The 22,191-nt window shown below is 31.0% G+C and overlaps 5 protein-coding genes across 7 annotated transcripts; 2 read left to right on the plus strand and 3 right to left on the minus strand.

Annotated features, from left to right (window-relative positions):
- Positions 1-398: 398 nt before the first annotated feature.
- On the minus strand, positions 399-3,180 carry LOC130663897 (CDC42 small effector protein homolog). Its single transcript, XM_057463457.1, has 2 exons — positions 2,881-3,180; positions 399-1,125 (listed from the first exon to the last, which is right to left on the minus strand). Exons 1-2 carry the CDS (start codon positions 3,178-3,180, stop codon positions 1,117-1,119), a joined length of 309 nt encoding a protein of 102 aa, XP_057319440.1. The 3' UTR covers positions 399-1,116.
- Positions 3,181-3,426: 246 nt separating this feature from the next.
- LOC130663869 (serine protease snake-like) lies at positions 3,427-15,448 on the plus strand. 2 transcript variants are annotated; one of them, XM_057463409.1, is made up of 6 exons: positions 3,427-3,562; positions 12,500-12,654; positions 13,244-13,350; positions 13,438-13,691; positions 13,758-13,927; positions 14,786-15,448. In XM_057463409.1, the coding sequence occupies exons 2-6, from the start codon at positions 12,556-12,558 to the stop codon at positions 14,951-14,953; spliced, it is 798 nt and encodes a 265-aa protein (XP_057319392.1). In that variant the 5' UTR covers positions 3,427-3,562; positions 12,500-12,555; the 3' UTR covers positions 14,954-15,448. The 2 variants fall into 2 exon arrangements, with proteins under 2 accessions (XP_057319392.1, XP_057319381.1); XM_057463398.1 differs by lacking the exon at positions 3,427-3,562 and adding an exon at positions 12,309-12,429.
- Positions 5,150-9,282, minus strand: LOC130663841 (sterol carrier protein 2-like). Its single transcript, XM_057463349.1, has 3 exons — positions 9,009-9,282; positions 7,111-7,921; positions 5,150-6,215 (listed from the first exon to the last, which is right to left on the minus strand). Exons 2-3 carry the CDS (start codon positions 7,914-7,916, stop codon positions 5,402-5,404), a joined length of 1,620 nt encoding a protein of 539 aa, XP_057319332.1. The 5' UTR covers positions 7,917-7,921; positions 9,009-9,282; the 3' UTR covers positions 5,150-5,401.
- Positions 9,363-10,801, plus strand: LOC130663879 (WD repeat domain-containing protein 83). The gene is made up of 2 exons (XM_057463421.1): positions 9,363-9,660; positions 9,778-10,801. Exon 2 carries the CDS (start codon positions 9,899-9,901, stop codon positions 10,784-10,786), a length of 888 nt encoding a protein of 295 aa, XP_057319404.1. The 5' UTR covers positions 9,363-9,660; positions 9,778-9,898; the 3' UTR covers positions 10,787-10,801.
- LOC130663858 (protein phosphatase 1 regulatory subunit 3C) lies at positions 15,085-21,565 on the minus strand. 2 transcript variants are annotated; one of them, XR_008989263.1, is made up of 5 exons: positions 21,374-21,565; positions 18,434-18,802; positions 17,374-17,877; positions 16,132-16,534; positions 15,085-15,242 (listed from the first exon to the last, which is right to left on the minus strand). XR_008989263.1 is itself a non-coding variant. In XM_057463382.1 (4 exons), exons 2-4 carry the CDS (start codon positions 18,791-18,793, stop codon positions 16,325-16,327), a joined length of 1,074 nt encoding a protein of 357 aa, XP_057319365.1. In that variant the 5' UTR covers positions 18,794-18,802; positions 21,374-21,565; the 3' UTR covers positions 15,085-16,324. The 2 variants fall into 2 exon arrangements, 1 of the variants encoding a protein (XP_057319365.1); XM_057463382.1 differs by having other exon boundaries at positions 15,085-16,534.
- Between the last annotated feature and the right edge of the window lie 626 nt (positions 21,566-22,191).

Consider the following 22,191-nt stretch of genomic DNA (forward strand, 5'->3'; position numbering starts at 1 on the left):
CAATCCTCATTTAATTTCCTACAAAATGACCTCCCATGATGTCCATTTTCCCCCATCGCTGCCCTTGAAAAAAAAGTAAAAAATTCCAACTCGACAAAAAATTTTAATTTCATAATTTAAAGTTTTAATTACTCATTAAAAAAAAATTACATTAATTAATTAATTTAAATTTACTAATTATCGATAAAAATTACATGACAATAATTAAAAAAAAAATTTATAAATTAATTTGATCGCCTATTGCACTATTTTTAATGCTCACAATAATAATAATTATCACTAATTAATTAATTAAATAATTAATAATCTTAAGTAATTATAATTAATTAAAATCTATACAATAAATAATTATGTAGAAAAAAAAATTCAGACAAAATTTTTTTTTTATTAAAAATTGATATTTTTTTTTTTTTTTTTAATTAGCTTGTGTTTAAATGGCAGTTTGTATTTTAATTACTCATTAGTAATGTAATTAGTCAACTAGGATAATTATTTTTTTATAAAATTTTAATTAAAAAAAATTTCGTGGCCGCGAAATCCGCGGATTTAAAAAATAAAAAAAATAAAGTTTTTTGGCGGTTACTAAAATTAATCATTAAAAATTACTAATTACTAATTGCTAATTAATCTAATGAGTAATTGCTGTACTTGTATATATTTCATATTTTTTATTTTTTTTTTGTAAAAATTCTAACTCGCGATCGCGAATTCGCGGAAAATATTTTTTGTGTCTATAAATTTTTTCTGTTATTTTTAATGAGCAGTAATTACTGTAAGTTCTAATTGACGAAGGCACAAGCAATTATTATTATTTATAAAAATTTGGCGGTAATTTTTAAAAATTTAAATTGAGCGAAATTACGGACGTTCTTTTTTTGTTGTAATTTAATAAATTATAATAATTATCGGGTTTAATTATGCATGTTATCAGTTAAATATTTAACTTTGAGGTACTGAGATGCTGTTGTTATTTTAATTATGATAATTAATATTAATGACGATGGAAAAACAGTCTCGACTTACGTAAGTTTTTAAAAGTTTGTTAATTTCTTTTTTTTTTATTTACACAATTGTGTAGATTTTTTTTTGAGATTAGAGTTTTGAATACTGGAGGTCTCAGCATGCCTGTAATTAAAAAAAAATTAATTAGTAATTAGAACTGGGTAATTATTAATTGGCGGGAAAATTTTTTTTTAAAAGAAATTTGGGATTTTTAATTTTTTAGCCCAGAGTAAAATATGGGGAACTAAAATTTTTTTTAGCAAATTCTGTATTAAATTCCTGATAAAATGACCCAGTACTGAAGGTAATTAGTGCAGTAATTACTAAGATGTAATTAAATTATGAAGAGGAAAAATTTTGAATGGTGAGAAAATTTTATTTTTTAAATAAATTTTAATTACTCAGTAATTTGGGGAGTAATTGAAGTTTAGAGGGGGTGGTTTTGTCGGGAATTCGATTCAGAATTTTTAAAAAAATATTTTGAATCCCCAGCTCTAGTTCCCTGAGCCCCATAAATTTTTAAACGGACTCTTGATGAAATTTTAAAATTAAACCACCGAAAGTAGTGACTTTTAAAAATTTATTACTTTGTCCCTAATTAAAATTAAGAAACCATTCAAATTTTATAAAATTCCTGATAAAATTCCCTTCAAAATGACCTATAATTAATTCAAATTCTTCCATAAATTACTGAGTAATTTAAACTTATTCAAAAAATAAAATTCAAATTTAAAAACCTGGTAATTAATTTAAATTACTCAGTAATTACTACTCTAATTACCCTAAATGATGGGTCATTTTGCAGCTCTTTTAATACAGAATCTTCATAAATTTTTTCCATTCCCCATCTCTAGATTCCTTGGCCTCATAAATTTATAAACTGACTCAATAAAAATTCAAAAGTACTTCCCGCCAAAAGTAATAACTTTTAAAAATTTATTACTCCCACTCTTATAAAAATTCCAAAACCATTAAAATTTTATGAAATTCCTCATAAAGTTTCCTTTAAAATGACCCGTAATTAATTTAAATTCCCTCATAAATTACTGAGTAATTTAAATTCATTCAAAAAATAAAATTCAAATTTCCAATTTTCAAATTTAAAAATATGGTAATTAATTAAAATTAGTCAGTAATTTTAATTACTCCTCTAATTACTCTAAATAATGGGTCATTTTACAGCTCTATAAATACAAAATCACCATAAATTTTTTGCATTCCCCAGGTTTCGAAAATTTATAACCTGACTCCCAAAAAAAAATTCCAAAACCACTCAAATTTTATAAAATTCCTCACAAAATTTCCTTTAAAATGACCCATAATTAATTCAAACTCCCCCATAAATTACTGAGTAATTTAAATTTATTCAAAAAATAAATTTGAAATTCCCAATTTTAAAAATCTGGTAATTGCATCATTTTGCAGCTTTTTCAATTCAAAATCCCCATAAATTTTTTCTATTTCCCATCTCTAGATCCCCAGCTTTCGAAAATTTATAAACTGACCCCCAAAAGAATCCCAAAACCATTAAAATTTTATAAAATTCCTCATAAAATTTCCTTTAAAATGACCCAGAGGAAATTCCAATTCCCCCATAAATTACTGAGTAATTTAAATTTATTCAAATAATTAAATTAAAATTCTCAATTTTCAAACCTGGTAATTAATTAAAATCACTCAGTAATTTTAATTACTCCTCTAATTACCCTAAACAATGGGTCATTTTCCACCTCCTTCAATTCAAAATCCCCATAAAATTTTTCCATTCCCCAGGTTTCGAAAATTTATAACCTGACCCTCAAAAAAAATTTCAAAACCATTAAAATATTTCAAAAATTCCCCATAAAATTTAGTTTTTTATCATAAGTAATAAATTACCTTGACACCAAACGATGCTTCATATCCACCCTTGCCTTGCATCTGATGCTGTATCACCGACAAGTGCGCGCTCTCCATGTCCAAGTCACCACTTCCTATATGACCCGTGTGCTGAAAATTCATCGGAGCTCCGATCATACTCCTGTCTATTCTCAATCTCTGTCTTTGTCTTCCCTTGCCTCCATTCTGACTCTGGTTCTGGTTCTGGTTCTGATTCTGATTCTGATTTCGTGATCCAGTTCCTCTTTGGCTCAGACAACACGTGAACCATTGAACCCAGACCTCACTATTATTCGCCATTATTTAATATATATAAATTTATATATATTAAAAAAATATATCACTCAGTACCTAATTAATAAAAAAAAATAATAAATAATTACTTAACCTCAATTACTAGTAAAAAAAAATAATTACCTTGAGCAGTCGGTCGGAAATTCACAAATTAGTCATCAGACTTTTTGTCAGTCATCATTTAATTTAAAATATTAATTGTCATTACACTCAAATTATTTTAAATTAATTAATTAGTAATGAGGACTGTGTATAACTGGGTGATGTATGATGTGAGTTTATATTTTTAGGAGTTTGTTGGTTGGGAGACTGAAGATTTTCTTAGATGGAGATGGAGATGGACAATTGGGATCAAGTAATACAACCTGCGTGCGAGCTTCAGCTAAAGGTTATATATTTATATATATTTGTATGTGTATATAAGTTGTTTTTACCTTGGCTTTTAACTTTTGGTTAATAACGTATGAAAATTCTACTGTTGTTATTTTTTTTTGGTTATTTAGTATTTGAATTCTGGGACAGGTGGCGCGTAATTTGAATTTTTGAATGCGCGGGGAATTTAAAATTTTTATTTTAATTCTAGGAAGAGGAAAGTTGAGGTAATTAATGAGGAATTTTAATATATATTTATATATATGTATTTTATATAGATTATTTTTAATTGAATTTAAAAGGGCGCGAAAAATTTGAATTTTTGAATGCGCGGAAAATTTGAAATTTTTATTTAAATTCTGGGAAGAGGAAAGTTGAGGGAGGTAATTAATGAGAAATTTTAATATACATTTATGTATATGTATTTTATATAAATTATTTTTAATTGAATTTCAAAGGGCGCGAAAAATTTGAATTTTTGAATGCGCGGAAAATTTAAAATTTTTATTAAAATTTTGAAAAGAGGAAAGTTGAGGTAATTAATGAGGAATTTTAATATATATTTATATATATGTATTTTATATAGATTATTTTTAATTGAATTTCAAAGGGCGCGAAAAATTTGAATTTTTGAATGCGCGGAAAAATAAAAAATTTTATTAAAATTCTGGGAAGAGGAAAGTTGAGGTAATTAATGAGGAATTTTAGTATGTATTTATATATATGTATTTTATATAGATTATTTTTAATTGAATTTAAAAGGGCGCGAAAAATTTAAATTTTTGAATGCGCGGAAAATTAAAAATTTTTATTTAAATTCTGGGAAGAGAAAAGTTGAGATAATTAATGAGGAATTTTAGTATATATTTATATATATATATGTATATTATAATGATACTGAAGTTAGCCGACGTCTAACAATTTTTGGACTCCTGTTTAAATAATAAATTATAAAAAAATAAATATTTTAAAAAATTACACCTGTAGTTTTTTAAATTTTTTACATGTGCATATTTTTGGTTTTTATTTTTTTGTGATTTATTTGTTGAAAAAAAAATCCAAAAACTACTAATTGTCTGCTATCTTCAGGATCATATATTACATAGATTTTATAGATTATCATTTTAATTGATTTTAAAAAGGGCGCGAAAAATTTAATTTTTGAATGCGCGGAAAATTAAAAATTTTTATTTAAATTCTGGGAAGAGAAAAGTTGAGGGAATCAATGAGGAATTTTAGTATATATTTATATATATGTATAATTTATAGATTATTATTTTATTTGAATCTAAAAGGGCGCGAAAAATTTGAATTTATTAGTAGGTAATTACTGAGTAATTTAAATCAATTACCAGATTTTTAAATTTGAAAATTGGGAATTTAAATTTCATTTTTTGAATAAATTAAAATTACTCAGTAATTTATGGGGTAATTGAATCAATTATGGGTCATTTTAAAGGGAATTTTATGAGGAATTTTATAAAATTTGAATAGTTTTGGAATTTTGATTAGGGAGAAAGTAATAAATTTTTAAAAGTCACGGTTTCATAAATTGGCCGACTTCGGTACCTTGTCGGTCTCTCGATTTCCAAAAAATAATTAATTATTAATTACTAATTACTTTAATTAATTTTTTATTAGATCTACAACCTCATCCCTCAACATTTATAAAAAAATTATATAACAATTTTATAAAACTTCATTATATTAATTATTTAAAATTTTCCCGCCAAATTTAAATAATTAAATTTTCGCGGCAAAAAAATAAAAATTACCTAGTATATTAAAGCTCAACTTGTACCCCCACCCGACTTTGATCTTGACCTCGACCTCGACCCAGAAAAAAAAAAAAATTTTAGAGTTTGGCTTTGAGCAGTTCAATTTTTTTTGCGGCGCGTTTTTGAAGGTCCGGTAATTTCATAGCCAGGCCCATGTTGCCCTTGATTTTAATTTTTCCCTGGAAGAAAGCCTGCTGTGGGTTGAGTTTCCCGGAAATGAAGTCGACGATGTCGGTGTCGCTGATGGTGAAAATTACGTCAGGTTTTTCCTTGCCGTCAAACTCAACTTTGCCCTTTCCGGCCTTGGCGTTGATAATCCAGTAGCCCTCGGCGCCACCTGGGCCGTTTATTATTTTGAACCCGTAGACGCCGCGGTACTTCTCGATGAGTCCGTCCTCGTCGTCCTGCATGGCGGCCTCGAATACTTTGAAGACTTTGTTGGCCTGGAATGCGTCGGGAGAGACCTTGGCGCTGACCAAATTCATCATGGGGGCGGAGGGGTACCCGAGCTTGTAGAGAGCGACGACCACAGCGCCGCCTAGGCCGATGTTATGCTGGAGAGCGAGTTTAGCACCAGGTACTTGCCGAGGACCGGCCTCACCACGGAGTTGCCAGGCGAGTTCTGCGCACTGGGCGAGACCGGTGGCGCCGAGGGGGTGGCCTTTGGATATGAGACCCCCGCTGGGGTTGACGACGTATTTGCCGCCGTAGGTCGTGTTCCCGGAGTCGATTAGTCGAGCAGCTTGACCGGGTGGGCAGAGTCCGAGGGCTTCGTAGGATATGAGCTCGTTCGCGGAGAAGCAGTCGTGGAGCTCGATCACGTCGACGTCGGTTGGATTGTAGGGAACGCTGGCGAATACTTTTTCTGCGGCGAGTTTCGTCATGTCGTACCTGAAATTACAAATTTTTGGTAAAAAAAAAAAATTTTTATTTTAGAAAGGGGAGTTCGATATATCGATTGAGATAAATCGATATATCGATTCGTTGATATCGATATAGTTGATTATAAGAAGGTATGAATTTGTTGAGATCGATAAATTTTTGGGTATTGAATTATTGACGATATATCGAAATTTTGAGTTCGATATATCGAAATAAAAGATCGATCTTTTATTTGAGATTATTATTAGAATGAACAAAAAAAATTATTTAATATAATCGATATGATTTTATCGAGCTTATAATTCGATATATCGAAAATAAAATCGATCTATCGATAAAACTAATTCGATATATCGATGTTTAGTTTAAGTTTGTCATTCAAGAATGAATAATAATTTTTTTTAGTGTAATCAGTATTGTTTTATCGATGTATCGATCTCATAGTTCGATACATCGAAAATATAGTTATAAAATTCGATATATCGATATATGATTTCAGCTCGTTACTCTAAATACTACAAACAAAATTTTTTAAGAAAATCTGTATTTGATTATCGATATATCGATCTTATAATTCGATATATCGACCAATACATTGATATAAAACATTCGATATATCGATTTTTATTTCAAAAGTTTTGTTCGTGGAATAAAACATCCATTTAAAAATAAAATCGATATATTAATCTTTTTATTCGATATATCGACCAATATATCGATATATGGAAATGAAAAATTCGATATATCGATTTTTATTTCAAAATTGTTGTTTATGAAATAAAAAATCCATTTTTGTATCGATTCGATATTTTTGTCGATATATCGATCTCGCAATTCGATATATCGAAAAATCGATAAATCGATTATCGATCCAAAATTTTCTAAAAAAATGCCCAAAACCTACCCAACAAGTTTAATGGAACTTTTCTCAGCAAAAGTAGATGGGGTATCAGTGGTCATCTCCATGGCCAAGATCTCCACCGCCTGATTCTGCAAGTTGTGTCTTCTCACAAACTGTTCATTCGCCAGGATCACCGCAGCGCTGCCATCAGAAGTGGGACAGCATTGCAACTTTGTCAGCGGCCCAAAGACCTTCGGGGCCTTCAAAATTTCCTCGAGACTGTACTTGGTCCTGAACTGGGAGTTCGGATTATTCACCGAGTGCAGATGATTCTTGTACGCGATTTTCGCAAAGTGCTCGGGCTTGGTCCCGTACTTCTGCATGTGCTCTATAGCCGCGTTGCCAAACATCTGGGCAGTGATTGGCCCATCCGAGATCCCGGCTATCTCCGACATGAGACCCACGTGCTTGTCCATGGGGTTCGTCCGGTCCAGGAACTTTGAGGTCAACGACCCGCGCTCCATTTTTTCAAAACCCACCGCCAGGGTGCAGTCAGCGCGACCTGTCTCGATCATCTGCTTGGCGATCATCAGCGCTGATGACCCAGTGGAGCAGTTGTTGTTGACGTTGAAGATGGGGCATCCGGTCAGTCCGACTTCGTAGAGGGCGCGCTGACCACAGGTCGAGTCTCCGTAGACGTAACCCACCGCGGCTCCTTTTATTGAGTCGTAGGACACTCTTGCGTCCTTTAGTGCCTTCGTCACCGCCTCCTTCACCATCTCCGGGTAGTCGAAGTCATCCCGGGACCCGGGTTTCTCGAACTTGGTCATTCCCACCCCCACTACATAGACTGGTTCTCTGCGCACCATTTTGACTGAAAGTATTTTTAATTAATTACTCACTAATTACTCATCAAAGTTGACGTTATTATAGGTCATTTTAAAAGGAATTTAATGAGGAATAGAAAAAAAAATATTGCGTTCCTTAATATTAATTAGGGAGAAAGTTATGAATTTTTAAAGCTGATTACTTTTGATGGGAAGTTATTTCAAATTTATTTGGGCCGCTTTAAAAATTATTAGGGCCCAGGGATTAGGAGATTAAGGACTGAAATATTTTTTTTTAGATTCTGTGTTAAAAGACCTGCAAAATGACCTATAATAAAGGTCACTTCGCAGGATAATTACCCGGTAATTAAATTTAATTAAGTACAGAAGTTTATGAATTTTTACCATAAGTGGAATTTTTTAAATAAATTTTAATCACTCAGTAATTATTGCTGGTAAATAAACTTTGTTATGGGTCATTTTGAAGGGAATTCCATGAGGAATTTTAAAAAAAAATATTGCGTTCCTTAATATTAATTAGGGAGAAAGTTATGAATTTTTTAATGAACAGATTCCGGAGCGAGTTGTCCAGGAAATTTTTAGGGCCGACTTTAAAAATTTATAGGGCCTCCGAATTTTGAGCTGGAGTTTCAAAACATTTTTTTTAAAATTCTGTATAAAATTTCCTACAAAATGACCCCCAATTACATCCAATTACTCCGTAATCCAAATTTAATTTCCCGCATTTTTGAATTTTTCCTCGATAAAATTTCAAACCACAATTAATTACTCCCTAATTACCGGCCTAATTACCAATTAATTATGGGTTATTTTGAAGCTCTTTGAACACAGAATCCAAAAAAAATTTTTCCCTTCCCCCATCTCTCAATCCCTTGGCCCAGAAAATTTTTTAAATTTCCCCCTCCGCTGAAAAATTAAAATTTCTTTACAAAAATTATAATTACCGATAATTATTCAAAGTGATTAAATTTCTGGGCAATTATCTACTAGATAAATTATTTAAATTACCTCTGAATATTTTAAATAATTTACCGAGTATCGGAATTCGGAAAAATTTCATTTTAGTGACAGATAAAAATAAGAAATTAAAAATTAAAAACTTTCTCTCGTTACCTGGAATGTCTGAAGTATTTGCGGCTGAATGTTTTAAATTAAATAAATACAGTAACTAGTGACTGCAATTATAATATTTGAATATCAAACAACAGAGTAACCAACGCCTTGAAGAGTTTAATTATAAAATTTAATTTATTTTATCGCGAAAAGTGTTTAGTAAGCAGCGAACTTTGACCGGTCTTACGAGTTAACAAAAAATGTATGGAGTCGTAGCCTCTGGTTTGTTAATTTACTAATAAATGGCGTATTTACTTTTACTTTGCTAAATAATACGTGAGTAATAACATAAATATACTGTAGTAATTTATTTTTTATTTGTCTACAGTACCCGCAGTTCAGCAGAAGACGTCAGCGCCAGTTTTTAAATTTTAAGCGGGAAATTTGAAAATTGGCGGGAATTCAAATTTAAAAAATAATGACGTTTTATTTGAAAAAAATGTGAGGTTATTACCTCACATATATATTTTATATATTTTCATGTATTTTACTTACGATCTACAAGGTGACGGCCATTTTATTTCCACTAGCAAATTTTTTTTTGTATAAAAAAAAAGTGCGCGACTAAATTTCCATGTGACGTCAGAAAGTCCAGCGCCGCCATCGGTCAGAATTTGTATCAATTTTTGAAGCCGTTGAGCTGCGGTCGTAGGTAAGAATTTTCTCCGTATATTTGGAACCTGGTGGATTTTTTTTTCGACGGACAGATGAATTTTTTAAAATTTTTCATATTAAAATTAAATGCAAATCATTTTTGAAATTTTTTCAGCTGGGGAACGTTCCTGGGTCGACTGGACAAACAAAAGAGACCAGACTCTGCAGTCAGCTGATTAGCGGCTAACCTAGAAAATTAAAAAAAACGGAAGAGCGTCGTAAGGTCCAGAGAAAAAATGCCTTACACTTTAATACAGACGTTAAAAACAAAGAGTATTATCAGGGCAGTCCGTTTTAACGTCGACGGCGAGTACTGCGTGGTCTGTGCTAGCGACCGACGTCTTTATCTATACAACCCGCACCGTAACGCGCTTCTAAAAACGTACAGCGGCCATGGGGAAGAGGTAATGGATGGCCATTCTTCATGTGACAGCAGTCAAATAGTATCCGCGGGTCTGGACAAGTCGGTCATCCTCTGGGATGTCTCGACCGCGAGCCCTCTGAGAAGATTTCGCGGTCACGCGAGTGGAGTAACCGCAGTAAAGTTCAGCGAGGAGTCGACTCTAGTGGTCTCAGGAGCCCGGGACAATGCAGTGAAACTCTGGGACATCAGGTCCAGGTCCCAGGATCCCGTCCAGACTTTGTCTGATGCCAAGGACGCGATTTCTGCGGTCAGAATTTCGGACCACGAAATTCTGAGCTCTTCCTTCGATGCCAGGATCCGTAGGTACGACGTCCGTGTGGGTCAGCTGACTACTGACTGCCTTGGAGATGCTGTCACTTGTGCATCTTTCACCCGCGACGGCCAGTGCACGCTCACCAGCTGCGCTGATGGAGTTCTAAGGCTGCTGGACAAAGACACCGGGGAGCTGCTCAACGAATTCCGTGGACATGTAGCCGGTGATTTGTGTCTGGAATCTTCCGTAGACTTCCAGGACACCAGAGTACTCTCGGGATCTGGGGACGGGTATCTTTGGATCTGGGATTTGGCTTCCGGGCAAGTTGTCGATAAATTGCGCGGGGAATTGAAATATCCTGTGGTATCGATCAGCGTTCATCCAACTGATAATTTTATTTTAGCCAGCAATGGCAGTAATGTTTTTATGTGGAAATATCAAGAATAATTTTATTTATATTAATAAAAATTTTTTTAAAATTATTTATCCATTCTTTTTATTGTTCCCTTATAAATAAACCAATTCCTCGCTTATTTTCATTCAATTTCTTTCGAAATGGAGGTTCTAGAAGGCGAAATAGGATATTAGCAAGTAGTTACACGCGGCAGGTCCTAAATTTAATCGCGGTGCAGCTACTCTGTCCTATTTCTGTAATTTTGTATCTTTAAAAAATACCTTCAGCTCGGAATGACACGAAATCTGCCTTTTTTTTTAAATCCAAACTCCAACGGGTGAAATGGGATAGAGTAGGAGTAGTTACACGCGGCGGGTTTTAAGCTTTATCGTTTATTTTTCCCTATTTCTGCGATTCTATATTTTTAAAAAATACTTCTACCTCAAGTTGACCCAAAATCGGCCGTTTTTCTTGAAATGAAGGCACCAAAGAGCGAAACAGGATAGAGTAGGCGTGTAACTACACGCGGTGAGCCCTAAAATTTTTACATTTTTGAATGATACCTAGAGCTCGGAATGATCCGAACTCGGTAGTTTTTCTTGAAATGACGGCTTCAAAGGGTGAAATGGGATAGAGTAGGCGTGTAGCTACACGTGGTGGGCCCTAAAATTTTGATATTTTTGAATGATACCTAGAGCTCGGAATGATCCGAACTCGGTAGTTTTTCTTGAAATAAAGGCTTCAAAGGGTGAAACAGGATAGAGTAGGCGTGTAGCTACACGCGGTGAGCCCTAAAATTTTTACATTTTTGAATGATACCTAGAGCTCGGAATGATCCGAACTCGGTAGTTTTTCTTGAAATGACGGCTTCAAAGGGTGAAATGGGATAGAGTAGGCGTGTAGCTACACGTGGTGGGCCCTAAAATTTTGATATTTTTGAATGATACCTAGAGCTCGGAATGATCCGAACTCGGTAGTTTTTCTTGAAATAAAGGCTTCAAAGGGTGAAACAGGATAGAGTAGGCGTGTAGCTACACGCGGTGAGCCCTAAAATTTTTACATTTTTGAATGATACCTAGAGCTCGGAATGATCCGAACTCGGTAGTTTTTGTTGAAATGAAGGCTTCAAAGGGTGAAATGGGATAGAGTAGGCGTCTAGCTACACGCAGAGGGTCCTAAACTTGATGGTAGTGCATCTACTCCCTATTTCTGTAATTCTATATTTTTAAAAAATACTTTTACCTCGAATTGACCCAAAATCGGCCGTTTTTCTTGAAATGAGGGCACCAAAGAGCGAAACAGAATAGAGTAGGCGTGTAGCTACACGCGGTGGGCCTTAAAATTGATGAAAGTGCATCTACTCTTCCCTATTTCTGCGATTTTATATTTTAAAAAAATATTTACAGCTTGAAATCGTCGATTGCAAAGAGTGAAAGATTATTTGTTTTATTTTTATGACATTAAATCCTCTAGTTAATTTTAATAAAATTTAATAAACACTTTTATTGTCAATGAGTCTTTTTATGGTTCAAATTATTACTATTCAATTATACCGTAGTTTTATTAACTATAAACGGAGAGAGGTATAGAAATAATCATTTTGATAAAAACTACCGATAAATAATCATGTATTTTTATTTAATATTCTTTTTATTATTTACTAAAAACATACTCTGCGACCGGATATCGCAGCAAAGTAATTTTTTCACTTAAATTAAATATTCAGTTGATTATAAAATTCCTAAGTTTTATTTATTTAATTACAGAATGTCAAGAATACGCGAAATTAGTTTACGCAGATGAAGATGTTCCGGTGTTACGTATGGACGCCGGTTCAAATACTGTCTCGAAATGTGCCATAATTGAAACTCCATTGATTGTCGGTGGGACCAAAGCAAAACCTATGGAATTTCCCCATATGGTGAATTTTTCAAAATTTTCAAACAATAATTTCACTCTTTTTACTTTAACTTCCAATTCTGGCTAAAATATCAATTTTATCAAAAAATTTACAGAGATCTTTTTTGTAGCTCTTGAAATTTTCTACAAAAAAGGTCTCTTTAATTTTTCACGTAAATTCAAAACTTCAGCCGCAATTACAATTTTAAATCCTTGACCTCCAAATTACTCTAAAATTCATTTCCCAAAAATTTTTTAATCTTCAAATCAAAATTCCAAACAAACTATCAAAGATATCGAAAAATTTACAGACACCTTTTTTGTAGCTCTTAAAATTCTCTACAAAAAAGTTCCTTATCATTTTTCATGTTACTTCAATATTTTAGCCGCAATTACAATTTTAAATCCTTGACCTCCAAATTACTCCAAAATTCATTTCCCGAAAATTTCTTAATCTTCAAATCAAAATTCCCGTCAAAGTATCAAAGATATCGAAAAATTTACAGAGACCTTTTTTGTAGCTCTTTAAATTCTCTACAAAAAAGGTCCTGACGACGTTCCCTAAAAATCCATAGTTCGGGTCCTATGATATTTTGAAACAAAAATTGCAGGCTCTAATTGGCTACGGGCGGGAAGAAATTTTTTGGCAATGCGGAGGAACATTAATTTCAGACAAGTTTGTACTTACTGCCGCTCATTGCATCGATTCACGTGATAAGTGAGTACTTATCATCATTCATTACTATCATCTAAGGCCTTAATAAATAATTAATTAATTACTTAATTACTTAATAAATTAAAATAGAGGACCAGCAACAAAAGTAAGAGTCGGCCTGATAAATTCAAAAAATCCCAGGCCCTCAATGCAAGAGCGTGATGTCATTGAGAGAATAACTCACCCTGATTACAAATTACCATTACGTTATAATGATATTGCTCTAATTAAATTAGAGAAACCGGTAGATTTGAATGCAGAAGTTCGGCCCGCGTGTTTGGAAACAGAAGAAATTTTGAAAGAAAAAAAATTTATTGCCAGTGGATTTGGAAAAACTGCTTACGGTAATTATTAGTTATTTATAATTAAATAAAATTAATTTGTTAATTCATTCATTTTTTTAATTACAGAGGCGGAGACAGGAAGTGACGATTTGATGAAAGTAACTCTGGATAAAATAGAAACTGATGAATGTAAAGAAAAATTCAAGAGTGAACTAGGAAGCAAACAGATGCCGGAAGGCTTGAAAGAGACTATGATTTGCGCTGGAGTTATGGAAGGGGGTAAAGACACTTGTCAGGTAAGTTGTGGAGACCAGTAATTTTTTTCAGCGAAATGGGTATTGGGACTTTGAAGTGCGGGGCAGGACGAGTTGAATGAGTACCCACAAGCCTAGGTTCTGATAATTGATTTTTTTCTTAATTAATGAGGGGGTTAATTTGTTGAGTAATTAATCAAAGTCGGGGTAAATAAAATGCAGGCTTGTGGGTACTCATTTGATCAGGAATTTTATGGAGAACAATAATTTCATATTTATTTAGAAAAAAAAAAAATTTGACGCGAAAATTTTTTTGGAATTTTCTATTTAAAAATTTTTTTTTTAAGAATTTTTTTTTTCAGGCTTCAAAATAGACATAGTTGATATCTATATTAAATTTCCAAAAAAATGAGTACCCACAACCCTAGTTTAAAATTCCTAACTCTTCTGATTAATTAACAATCCAATTAATTACCAAAGTAACGACTAATATTTCATTTTCCAAACCTAGGGTTGTGGGTACTCGTTTGATCAGGAATTTTATGAAGAACAATAATTTCATATTTATTTAGTAAAAAAAAAATTTGACGCAAAAATTTTTTAGGAATTTTCTATTTTGAAACTTTTCCTTTTATGAATTTTTTTTTCAGGCTTCAAAATAGACATAGTTGATATCTATAACAAATTTCCAAAAAAATGAGTACCCAAAACCCTAGTTTAAAATTCCTAACTTTTCTGAATAATTAACAATCCAATTAATTACCAAATTAACGACCAATATTTCATTTTCCAAACCTAGGGTTGTGGGTACTCATTCTACTCGTCTCTTCCCCCACTATCTCAAGCCCCGGTCCATTTTCCCCCCAAAAAATTCCTAAACTCAAAACGAACATTTTTTAGGGCGATAGCGGCGGTCCACTGCAGCGAGTCCTTCATACTCCTTACTGCACTTACAGCGTCTTGGGTATCACAAGTTTTGGTAAATTCTGCGCCTTCAAAAACTCACCAGCAATTTACACTAGAGTCTACTCTTATCTAGATTGGATTGAAAAAATAGTCTGGTCTTGAAATAAAAAGACTAGATAATTATTTAGTAAAAATTATCATTTTATTTACAATTTACTTATAATTAATATTTAAAAATTATTAAACAATTAACATAACAATTATAATTATACATAGATATATATATATATATATTTTTCAAATTAAAAACCAGTAAATATATAAGATCAGTCTTCTACTCTCAGTAATTAATCTCTTGAGTAGTTATTTTAATTATTATTTTGTTTTTTATTTTTAAAATTCAGTCTTATTGAGTATATACATATATATTTAATTATATATATTTACCAGTCTGTAAAAAAAAAATATAAATGTGGAGTAATAAATTCATTGAAGTAAAAATAAAATTTTTATCAGAGCAGAAGGTGCGGCGATAAAAAATAAACAAGGATGTCTGGGTCTGGACACGTGGGAGAACAAGATTGTTCAAGATTTATAGTCGTGAGTTATTATAATTTTTATTTTATGTAGAGCAAGTACTTTTTTTTTTTTTATTTTTTTTTTAGAAAATTTACAAGTCTGTAAATTTGTTACGCTGGGATTTTTATTTTCACTTTATCTCGACAACTATTGAGTTTATGTAAAAATGCAAAGAATACTTTTTTGTAGAGAATTTAATGAGCTAAAAATTTGGTCCTTATCACTTTTGTCGTATCTCTGATAGTTTCGCCATAATTTTTAAAAAAAGAAAGAATTTTTATAGTAGATTGGGATCAGATTCCACTCAATAGAATTAATTACTTTAAATTTTAATTACTTGTAAACTATCGATTTTAACGAAAATTTTAATCAGACCTTTTTTGTAGAGAATTTAATTTCCTACAAATTTAGTCCTTATCATTTTTATCATAACTCTGATATTTTAGCGAGAATATTAATTTTAAAAATAAAAAATTTCCAGACCATAAATTTCGTATTTTTAAATTTCGCGCGCTTTAAAATTGATATCACGGCTCAAGTATTGAAGTTACGTAAAAAGTGATAAGGACCTTTTTTATAGGAAATTAAATTTTCTATAACTTTGTTCTCATACATTTTTGTCATAAATTCAATAGTTTAGTCGTAATTTAATTTTAAAGATCTCTCGTATTAAAATTTAATAAAATTTGTTCTCGCATCCAAACCGGCCCATCTTAGAACACTTTTAAAAATAATAGTAATAATAGTATATAAAAACTTACCATAAAAATATCAAAATGATATGAATCCTTAATAAAATAAAATATGAATAAATAACAAAAATAATTTTAAAACAAAGTCCAGATTTTTAAATTCACTGAATTATTTTAGAATTTTTAGTGCGCAGAATATCATCAATTAAATTTTTTTACGCACACACACATTCACAGTATTGGCATCGTCATCAGTTATTAATCACCAATAAGGCGCTTCGTTGTTTAAATGCTGCCAGGACGCGAACTCGCTCCAAGTAAAAATATTTGCTCTGACGGCTTCATCGGCTTTCATTACTCCATTATTGTTGTGATTATTAGTATTATTATTTGTGTCGATCGTATTGTAAATATTTTTATAGCTCACTGAGGTCTTTAAGTCCATTTGTGATGACGAAGAGTAACGGCGACACTGAAAACAAATTTATCATTTTATTAATTTTTTATATTTTTTATTATGACGGCTTAAGAATGCGGTTTATTTGAAAATTCATAAGGACCTTTTTTGTAGAGAATTTTATGAGCTACAATTTTGGTTCTTATCATTTTTGTCGTATCTTTGATAGTTTGGTCAGAAATAGCTTCTATAGATAGAAAGTTTTTTGTAGATTAGCATCAGATTTGAATTTTAAATTTCATGACTTTAAAATTAAAATTACGAGTAAACTATCGAGTTTATCAAAAATTTTAATCAGACCTTTTTTGTAGAGAATTTAATTTCCTACAAATTTTGTCCTTAGCATTTTTATCGTATCTTTGATAGTTTAGTCAGAAATAGGTCATATAGATAGAAAGTCTATTATAGAGTAGCATCAGATTTGAATTTAAAATTTCATGACTTTAAAATTAAAATTACGAGTAAACTATCGAGTTTATCAAAAATTTCAATTAAACCTTTTTTGTAGAGAATTTAATTTCCTACAAATTTTGCCCTTAGCATTTTTATCCTATCTTCGATAGTTTAGTCAAAAAAGGCTTCTATAGATAGAACTCCTCATAGAATTAATTTTAGATTCCACTCAATCGATTTAATTACTTTAAATTACTGTAACTCGTAAACTATCGATTGTAACGAAAATTTCATTGATACCTTTTTTATCGGAAATTTAATTCTCTACAAATTTATTTCTTATCATTTTTACGATATCTTCAATAGTTTAGTCACAAAAGTGTTTTATAAATAGAGTCTTTATCTCCAGATAATCAGGTGGTCAAAAAGTTTGTGATAAAAAAATAAAAAAAAATTCTTACCTCCGGACGTTTTTTAATGACATAATTTTTTTCGTCATTATTATCCCAATACTCTTGTCCGTCAACTCGATAACAGACACAGAACTCAATCTTATCAGAGGTAACAGGCAAAGTGACACGGAATTTAAATGTATCGTACAAGATAAGCTTGGGTTGAATCGCATTAGTGCCATGCTGTGGAACATAAGTGCAATAAACGTCTTCGTGAGTCTGCCAGTTGTCACAGCTTGTTCTCACAACAACTTCTTTATCGTAAGCCAGATTTTTAACTTTTATCGTTCCGTCGATACACTGCTCGGATTCGCGGATTATGACGTTCTCGAGACTGACCGAGTTTTGATCCAACTTATGTCTGAAAGCCAAATAATCACTCGCTGGCTGTTGGAAATGTGCGATCCATGGGTTTGTTGTTGTCTCAGCTTGCATGTCACGTGTTACTTTTGACAAATACGCATTTGTCCACAATGCCGGGGGCATATTGCTTGGCTCTGACATCACACGGACCTAGATAATAAAAAAAAACATTAATTTCTGTCTCTACGTTTGATTACACGTAGAATGAGTACCCACAACCCTAGGTTTGGTTTTGATGAATTTTTAATTAATTAGTCAATTGATTAATTAATTAAAATTTTTATTTTTTAAACTACAGCTTGTGGGTACTCATTCCAACGGAAATTTAATTTTCATACCAAATATACTAATTTTGTGGAAAAAAAAATTTTTTGAAAAAAAAAAATTTTGAAAATTTATCAAAATTTTGTTTATTTTAAAAAACGATTTGATATTATTGAAGCTGATTAAATTTCCAAAAAAATGAGTACCCACAACCCATTGTTATAATTAAAAATTTTTAAATCAATTTATTAATTAATTAATTAGCGCATTAAATTAATAAAAAAAATTTTTTCAAAACCTAGGCATGTGGGTACTCATTTTACTCGTCGTCGCACGTACTTTACAATGTTCTTAACTATTCTGATAAATTATTAATATTCATTATAAAAATTCATTTTATTAATTTTAAAAATAAAAAAAAATATTTAAATAAATTACTCACTTGTGTTAAAGGTCTCCCGCGGTCATCAGCAAACACCACTCGTTTCTTTTGTTTACATTCGACCCCACTCCCATTACTACTGTTATTAATAACACTATTATTATTAGAATTGTTATTATTAATATTATTACTATTATTGGTACTATTATTTAAATTGCTACTATTATTTTTATTAAAATTAATAGTTATCCCACTTGACAACCCATCAATTGTCGTAGTTATACACGGTCTTATTTTAGTTCCGCGGGTCGCGGGGGTCGACGCCGCGGTAACCATTAATGGGTTGTATAAAAAATGATGGTGCCCATAGACTGGTGGACTGTGACCCATCAACTCCGAAGGCATTGCTATTGAGCACATTTAGTAGATCTGTAAAAAAAAAAATTAAATAAAAAAAAAAAATTAAATAAAATAAAATAATTAAACAGAAAAAAACAAATAAATTACGATTACTCGTAAACTATCGATTTAAATAAAAATTTCAATGAAACCTTTTTTGTAGAGAATTTAAAGAGCTACAACTTTGGCCCTCATCATTTTTATTGTATCTCTACTAGATTAGTCACAATTAGCTTATATAGGCAGAGTTTTTAATGGAAATCAGTGTCAGATTCAAATTAATAGACTTAATTACTTTAAACTGTAATTACTCGTAAACTATCGACTTTAATGAAAATTTTAATGAGACCTTTTTTATAGAGAATTTAATGAGCTACAAGTTTGATCCTTATAGTTTTTATCATATCTTTAATAGTTTGGCCAGAATTCTTTTATATAGATACAAAAATTATCATGAGAATTTTTATATAAAAATTTTGGAGTAGAATTCTTTAAATTAGAATTACTAGTAAACTATTCAACTTATGTCAAATTTTGTAATGACCTTTTTTGTAGAGAATTTAATGACCTACAAAATTGGTCCTTATCATTTTTACCATATCTCTAATCCTTCAGTCAAAATTCCGCGATTTAAATAAAATTATCATTTTTCCATTAAAATTTACTCCAAATCAAAATAAAAAAAATAAATAAATAAAAAAAAAATAATAAATTTTCAATTTAATCTAAATATTAAATTAACTAATCAATAAATTAACAACAATTAATCTTATCATTAGTTGATAAGCCAAAAAAAAAATTTTTTCCTCAAACAAAATATTATTTTATAAATAAATTTTCTATTATTAAATAATTATTGCAGTCTCATGCCCTTGGACAGACTCCAAACGACGTTATTATTAGAATTAATATTTTTTAAACCATTAAATCGTTCAATAAAAAATTACTTTACATTAAAAGCTGAGTTTTTTTTTATTTAAATGGAATATTACTGGACAAAATCCACGTTTTATTGTTATCTCTATTTATTATGAATGAGTATGATATATATAAATAAATATATATATACATATATGTTTTAAAATCCCCTAACAATATCTCAACACATGTTTATGTTGATAAAAGTTATTTTAATGTCGGATTCAAATAAATTTTTAAATCTCAAACCAGCCTCCAACTCGAAGACCCGATGATTGATGGGCAAAATAGTAAAGAATGCAAGTAAAAGGTCCAGAGAAAATTTAAGGGGCCGTTGGTCTGTTGACTTAGAAGGGCCGGGGATAAGTATCACAGCTCGAAAAGTCACGAGTGAATATAATTATGAAATTTTGAATAGAAAGTATTTTGTATTAAAATTTTAAGTTGGGCTCGAAGGGAATTATGTAAAGAGAAAGTGATTCTTGAAGGCTGGAGATTAGAAAAGTCGGTAGTGGAGTTACGGAGAATGTTGTTTGAGTTTTTCTTTTGGAGCTGCTAGTTTTTTTGAGTAATTCTTAATGAGCCTTTGGGAGTTTATTGAGAATTTAATTGCAGCAGATTGATATTGGAGTTGAATTTGGGAATTTTTTGGTTTGAATTTGAATTGCGGGCGAAGTATCAATTTTAGGAGAAATTTTAATGAGGGCTTTTTTGTAGAGAATTTGATGAGCTACAAATTTGGTCCTTTTCATTTTTGTTGTATCTTTGATAGTTTAGTGAGAATTTAATTACTAGCTGATTGATATTGGAGTTGAATTTGGGAATTTTTTTATTTGAATTTGAATTGCGGACGAAGTATCAATTTTAGAAGAAATTTTAATGAGGGCTTTTTTGTAGAGAATTTGATGAGCTACAAATTTGGTCCTTTCCATTTTTGTGGTATCTTTGATAGTGTAGTGAGAATGAGCTTATAAAGATGGAAAGTCTATTGTAGGATGATATCAAATTCAAATTTTAAATTTCATTACTGGAAATTGGAATTGCGGGTAAAGTATCAGTTTTAAGAAAAATTTTAATGAGACCTTTTTTGTAGAGAATTTAATGAGCTACAAATTTGGTCCTTATCATTTTCGCTGTATCTTTGATAGTTTAGCCAGAAACAGCTGACAAAGATAGAAATACTCACAGAATTAATTCTAGATTCGCTTCAATAGACTTAATTACTCCAAATTGTAATTACTCGTAAACTATCAATTTTAACAAAAATTTCAATCAGGACTTTTTTATAGAGAATTTAATTTCCTACAAATTTGGTCCTTGTCATTTTTTCGATATCTCCAATAGTTTACCCAGAAATTAAATTTCTAATACTCACTACTCCAAATCCAAAAATTGGAGGAAAATTTCCCATGAAAAATCACACCCGGGAAACCCCTAGACCTTTTTTAAAAAAACTAAATCCGTCAATCAAAGCTCTGTAACCTTCTCTTCAACTTTGCCTGCGTCATCATTTTTTTAATGAAATAAAACCTAAAATCTCTGGACTTTTTATAAAAACATTAGACTAAAAATAGCCGTAAAATAGTTGCACCCAACCGTTGCATCTATTATAATCTTAGTAAGAAAAAAATCTTGTCAAACCGGTCTTTAAATCTTAACTTAAATAGACCACCAGATACCTACCTTGAGTATGTAATTGAGAAAAAAAAAATCAGAACAAATTAATGTCAAAAAAAATTTTTCAATTTTTCACTTTCACAGTCACAGGCTCAAAAACTATAAACCCACAAAGATATATTTATATATATATATGTGAATTTATGTGAATTAATAACAATGCCGCCGACAGTTCGACAGCCAGAAGACAACTGGTTCAAGCGACAAAAAGTCTCTTAAGATTACTCACCCCACCACCCACTTATTTTATAATTTTTCTTCTTCCTCTTCGTCTTCTACTGGGTTCCTGTTCGCTGGTAGGACGACACAGTTGCATGTCAAACACGTGATTCTTGTAAATTAACCAATCGGACGAAGATTAAGTTCACGTGGAGGTGAAAAAAATATTTTTAAACTTTTAATCGCGTGCTACCTTAGTATAAATAACATTTTTTTTTCTTTTTAAAATTGAGAAGTGATTTTTTTTTGAACAAAAAAATTTTGAGTTTTGAATTTTGAATTTTGAAATCTAGTGTTTAGATAAATTAATTAATAAACATGTCCTGTTATGTCTACATTTATTTTAAAAACTAACAGGGGTCAAAAGTGCAAAGACAGATAATTATCAATTTGGCAATTGTTTAAAAATAATAATTATTGTTTTTAATGTTTATGTAATATAATTTTCCGCTGACAATAAATAGTCATTATTATCAATGAAATTCATTTTTTAAATAAGCGCGGGAAAAAATTTAATTTGAATTTTTTTTAAAATGGGAAAAAATGCGGGAAAATTTTAGATTTGAAAAGAGGAAAATTCAAATTTTTTGTTGATTTGAATTGTA

This window comes from Microplitis mediator, chromosome 1 (genome assembly GCF_029852145.1).
Source record: "Microplitis mediator isolate UGA2020A chromosome 1, iyMicMedi2.1, whole genome shotgun sequence".
Taxonomy (NCBI): Eukaryota; Metazoa; Arthropoda; class Insecta; order Hymenoptera; family Braconidae; genus Microplitis; species Microplitis mediator.

Excerpts from the sequence above, each read along its gene's own strand:
- LOC130663897 (XM_057463457.1), bottom strand. The coding sequence starts at position 3,180 with ATGGCGAATAATAGTGAGGTCTGGGTTCAATGGTTCACGTGTTGTCTG.
- LOC130663841 (XM_057463349.1), bottom strand. The coding sequence starts at position 7,916 with ATGGTGCGCAGAGAACCAGTCTATGTAGTGGGGGTGGGAATGACCAAG. Across the intron at positions 6,216-7,110 it reads AGTTCCATTAAACTTGTTGG|GTACGACATGACGAAACTCG; the intron begins GTAGGTTTTGGG and ends TTGTAATTTCAG.
- LOC130663879 (XM_057463421.1), top strand. The coding sequence starts at position 9,899 with ATGCCTTACACTTTAATACAGACGTTAAAAACAAAGAGTATTATCAGG.
- LOC130663869 (XM_057463398.1), top strand. The coding sequence starts at position 12,360 with ATGTATTTTTATTTAATATTCTTTTTATTATTTACTAAAAACATACTC. Across the intron at positions 12,430-12,499 it reads CGACCGGATATCGCAGCAAA|AATGTCAAGAATACGCGAAA; the intron begins GTAATTTTTTCA and ends ATTTAATTACAG. Across the intron at positions 13,351-13,437 it reads TGCATCGATTCACGTGATAA|AGGACCAGCAACAAAAGTAA; the intron begins GTGAGTACTTAT and ends AAATTAAAATAG.
- LOC130663858 (XM_057463382.1), bottom strand. The coding sequence starts at position 18,793 with ATGTGCTCAATAGCAATGCCTTCGGAGTTGATGGGTCACAGTCCACCA. Across the intron at positions 17,878-18,433 it reads GCGGGAGACCTTTAACACAA|GTCCGTGTGATGTCAGAGCC; the intron begins GTGAGTAATTTA and ends TTTATTATCTAG. Across the intron at positions 16,535-17,373 it reads TCATTAAAAAACGTCCGGAG|TGTCGCCGTTACTCTTCGTC; the intron begins GTAAGAATTTTT and ends ATTTGTTTTCAG.